The 5,000-nt window shown below is 37.8% G+C and overlaps 1 protein-coding gene across 1 annotated transcript; it reads right to left on the reverse strand.

The window, feature by feature from the left end:
* Positions 1-566: 566 nt before the first annotated feature.
* Positions 567-4,358, reverse strand: LOC135200037 (cuticle protein AM1199-like). The gene is made up of 3 exons (XM_064228272.1): positions 4,249-4,358; positions 2,269-2,495; positions 567-1,047 (listed from the first exon to the last, which is right to left on the reverse strand). The coding sequence occupies exons 1-3, from the start codon at positions 4,255-4,257 to the stop codon at positions 879-881; spliced, it is 405 nt and encodes a 134-aa protein (XP_064084342.1). The 5' UTR covers positions 4,258-4,358; the 3' UTR covers positions 567-878.
* Positions 4,359-5,000: the final 642 nt, after the last annotated feature.

The following is a 5,000-nucleotide window of genomic DNA, read 5'->3' on the forward strand; positions in this document are numbered from 1 at the left end:
ATAACAGACTGATTGGGTGATAACGAAGCAAATGACACGGGGGAGACGAAGTCAAAATCAATTCTTATCTCTTGATAGACAGATGAATGGATGATACAGCCATCCCCAATGCATCACTTCACAAAAGCAGCTAATAGAACCCCGGTCATTCAGGTATAAGTTTTTCCCAAAGGAACTTGGCAAATTTTCATGTGTATATATAGATGAAATATTTATAAAAATACATATATATACACATATATGTATGTTATGTATGTATGTATATGTATATATATTTATATATTCCTATATGTATACCCATACAAATATATATGAGTACATAATATATATATATATATATATATGTACTAGTATATGTAGTCTATATACACAATATTTATATATTCCTATATACACACCTACAAATATATATGAATGTATATATCTATATATATATATATATATATATATATATATATATATATATGTGTGTGTGTGTATTTATGCATATATGTATGTATGTATGTTTGTACGTATATGCATACGTTAAAGAACAAATAAGATGGAACGCAATAGAAAAAACATCATTGCTTGCTAGTTACATTTATTACAGGTCTATGACGTAATAATACATTGGATTGTGTTCAGTGCCACGATTTCAAAACAGCTCGGAAGAATCTGCATTAAAATCCAGAAGCAGAGAAATGTGTAAAAAAAAAACAGGAGGAGGAAAAAACGGATAATTACAAAAGTCCCAACATGTAAATAATTCCAGACGCATGCGTAGAAGGCTGTACACAAAAAGAGAGGGGGACAATCATCTTCGTCGTAGGATCGGGTAGGAGGCGAAAGGAGGAGGTCGGGTTGTTTGCGAAGGACTCCGAGGAGGAGTCCGTCACTTAATCGAAGCGGACGCCTCTCCTGCGCTGCTCCTCGGCGAAACGGATCTGCTCGATGGCGTGGGCGGGGAGTGGGGGGGGGTGTGGGAGGATTGGGGAATCGGCGGTGAAGCCGTTCTCGTTAGCGACGAAGCGGACCTGGACGGGTGACCCGTCGGGGAGGGTGAAGCTGGAGGAAGGAAGAAAATAATGTTAGAAATTTTAAGATGTAGATATGTCTGTTAATGGTGCTCTAACAAATTTAACCTAGGGAAAAACAAGTTAACTTGGATGTTATTAGACGCGAAGATGATAATCGTATTTACAAAGGTTAAAATTGCTCGTACTTATTTGCAAATGATAACTGTGGGATTAACATTGCGAATTAGAATAATTAAAGATAAATCTTTTTTCATTCCAAACACAAAATAAAACGTTTGTAAATTATATCAATGAGATTCATATTGCGAATTAAGTTAAGTAAGGATAAATCTCTTTTCATTCCAAACAAAAAATAACAACTTTTGCAAATGGTAACAGGGAGATTAACATTACGAATTTTAAAAAATTCAAGAAAAATATTTTTTGTTTCCAAGCACAAACTAAAAATTTAGTAGAGAAAAATGTTTTATATGTGATGGTTATGAAAAAAAACCATTTGAATATAATTGCTTATTCTTAATTTTTATGTTGACAGTCACATTGACAGAAAGACGGAACATAATGATATCGGCTAATTGTAGAGAGATCTTATATTAGTATAAAGAGAGAGAGAGAGGCTTTATTGTTCCAGTTAATTAAATGTATGCAATCAGACAGTAGACATGAATAAAAAATGTATTTAGTCAGACTAAATAAAGATAGACACAAATAAAAAAGTTATTCCTACAGAGTCATCATTTATATGTATGAATAGAGAGAGAGAGAGAGAGAGAAGAGAGAGAGAGAGAGAGAGAGAGAGAGAGACTTTATTGTTCAAGTTAATTAAGTGTATGCAGCCAAACGCCGGACATAAATAGAAACGTTATCAAATGTATGTAGTTAGACAGTGCACAAAAATAGACATATGTAGAAAAGTTATTTATATAGATTCATCATTTAATATGTATGACTAGAGAGAGAGAGAGAGAGAGAGAGAGAGGAGGAGAGAGAGAGAGAACGACGGCATTTTTTCCACCGTGGTATTTAAATGTATGCAGCCAGACAGTAGACATGAAGTCAGACGATAAACAAAAATAGACACAAATAGAGAGAGAGAGACTGTATTGTTCAAGTTAATTACGTGTATGCAGCCAGATAGCAGACATAAAGTCGGATAGTAAACAAAAAAACACTCACATAGAAAAGTTATTCATATAGGTTCATAATTTAATATGTATGAATAGAGAGGGAGAGAGAGAGAGTGTCTCACCTGTACACTCCCTCCATGTTGCTCTGCCCAGCTGACCCGGGAGTGCCCCTGACGTTGGTGCTGATGCCGTTCTCCGTCTCGAAGGCGTAAGAGAAGCCGCCGTTCCCGTCATCCTGACGATTGTCACTCAAGATGGCGATGGGGCGGCCTGTCACTCCGGACTGGGCGGATCCCCGCCCGAATTGGGGAGAGGCCAGGGCCGCGGCCACCAGGCAGGAGATGATTACCTGAGGGCGACGCAGAAAGGGGTTTTCAACGGGGGATGGTAACCTGATTGCCTTTTATATAAGTATTTATAATATAAAGGGTGTCCATAAAGTCCCAGTACCATTACAAGTATTTATTGCTCAGAATGGTACTGGGACTTTATGGACACCCTGTGTTTGTGTCTGTGTGTATATATATATATATATATATATATATATATATATATATATATATATATATATATATATATATATATATATATATATATCCACAGGGGAAAAAATAAGAGACGGTATATAGGTTCCTGACTGGTTTCGACTTTATTTCCACGCCATTGACGAAGGGCCGGTCAGGACCTACACCCCGTCTCTTATTTGTCACCGGCGATATGTGTGATAAGTGAATCACGTGCTAAAGTGATTATAATCATATATATATATATATGTATATTGTATATGAATATATATATATAGGTACATAGTATATTATATATATATATATATCATATATATATATATATATATATATATATATATATATATATATATATATACAAAAGGTAATAATATAAAGTAAATCACTAACCAGGACGTAACAAAGAATGCAAAATACTCGTATATCACCACGATTCAATGTCATAAAGCTATCACAATCAAAACTAGCTAATCAGCCATCCACCTGATATTAGAAAACCTTAGAGATGAAAACATAAACGAATGAATAAAACGAATAGGTAATTTTAATTTCGCTGCAGAAGGAAAAAAACTTGGAGCCCCTGATGCTCCTCGCTCCATGCATGCCCTCATGGTGCAAGGACTTCGGAACACGGGTCAGAAGGTCCCGAAAGCCGTTTTCGCGGGCGTGGACTTTCGACCTGCCGAGTTGCATCTTCGCGGATTTGAAAATGTGGGATTTTGTGATGCCCACTGACGCTAATTTGGCTCGATACCCCGACCGACTCAAGTTTCGATTGTATCTTTTCGTCTTTACTGAAAGGAGTTGGAGCACAAATGGTAAATTTACTCGTATGTATGAGATACAGCGTGTGCTTGAGACTATAGACTGAGGACCTATTGCAGAGATGGGTGGTTTGATTGTCTGTTTCATTTCGTAGTCTGATTTTTCCTTGGCGGATCAATACTCGCTGTGTGATCTACCATAGGCCTGAAATCGCTTCCTTCTAAAAGTATTTCCCAAAGTTTGAAAGAGCAAAGGAGAAAAATTCAGGTGCCGACAGCAAATGGTGAACAATGAACAGCCCAATTCAAAAGAGGAGCCTTTATAGGGGTACTTTCATTGTATTTGTCTCAGATGATATCGGTATGTAGTTTTATTACGCCTTGTTTTAAATAATCAGTAGCATCATTGTTTCTAAAAGGTGAACAAATTAGACTTCTTGACGTTGACTCAGTAAAAATGTAAAGGTATATGACGCTCGTTTTGGCTATAGCAACGATTAGCTAATGATGCTTGCCAATATTGCACACAAGCAATGAGCAAGACTGAATTTAAAAACATAACCTCTCAGTCGAAACTGAAAACCTTTTGAAAAGGAGTTCTTTGAGGTTGACTGTTAGTAAAAATGTAAAGGTATAGTACTCTTTTTTTACTATAGAAATGACAAGCTAATGATGCTTACCAATACTGCACACAAGCAATGAGCAAGAATGAATTTAAAAACATAACTCTCAGTCGAAACTGGAAACCTCTTAAAAAGGAGGAGTTCTTTGAGAACCTGAGTTTTCCATCTATGAAATTCGGACCGATACTCACAAACTTCATGTTGATGAGGAGATGAGAACTGGAGATCGTCTGCGTCTTGGGCAGCGAAGAGTGCTTGTTATATACCGTGGTGATACTGCCTGCCTGCTACAGTAGTGCCCAACCCCCCAACCCCCCAACCCCGCGTGGCCACCTCCGTCAGGACGTGGTTTTTGTCCTGGCGCTGCTTTTGGAAAACGCTCAAGGTCTTCTGATGACACTCGACGTCGTTATTAAACTAGTTCCTCCGGCACCGCTAGGCACACTTTCCCTCTCTGGTCTTCTTCTTCTTCTTCTTCTTCATCGTATTTTTCATCTGCATTTCTTCTACTTTATTATCCATCCCCTTCTGGCCCTTTTTTTTTTTTTCTCCGCTTTCGTCTTCTAAGAGGATCCACCCACATAAAATGGAAGATGAAGCAGGCTCAAGAAATTGCTTTCCAAACGGGATCTGCTCCTCCCCAACGGTCAGACCTTTGGATGTTTGACTTCCAGAGCCTCTGAAACGCAAGAGCCAGACTCACGCGCGTGCAATACATCTCAGAATAATGGTGTAGAATTTTTAAAAGGAGGATAAATTTATTAGCGATTTCAATACTAGAAGACTCTGAATATTTTAAACTTGCCTTTGATCCTCGTATAATACCAGTATACCAGTCACTGACCCTCTTTGACCCTACGAATGGGTGACCCAGAGCTGGTTTTAGAATTCGGATTTAATTTGGGTCTGTCAGACTAGGCACTGAAGTAATGGAAAGAGAAGG

The sequence above is a fragment of the Macrobrachium nipponense genome, chromosome 26 (assembly GCF_015104395.2).
Source record: "Macrobrachium nipponense isolate FS-2020 chromosome 26, ASM1510439v2, whole genome shotgun sequence".
Taxonomy (NCBI): domain Eukaryota; kingdom Metazoa; phylum Arthropoda; class Malacostraca; order Decapoda; family Palaemonidae; genus Macrobrachium; species Macrobrachium nipponense.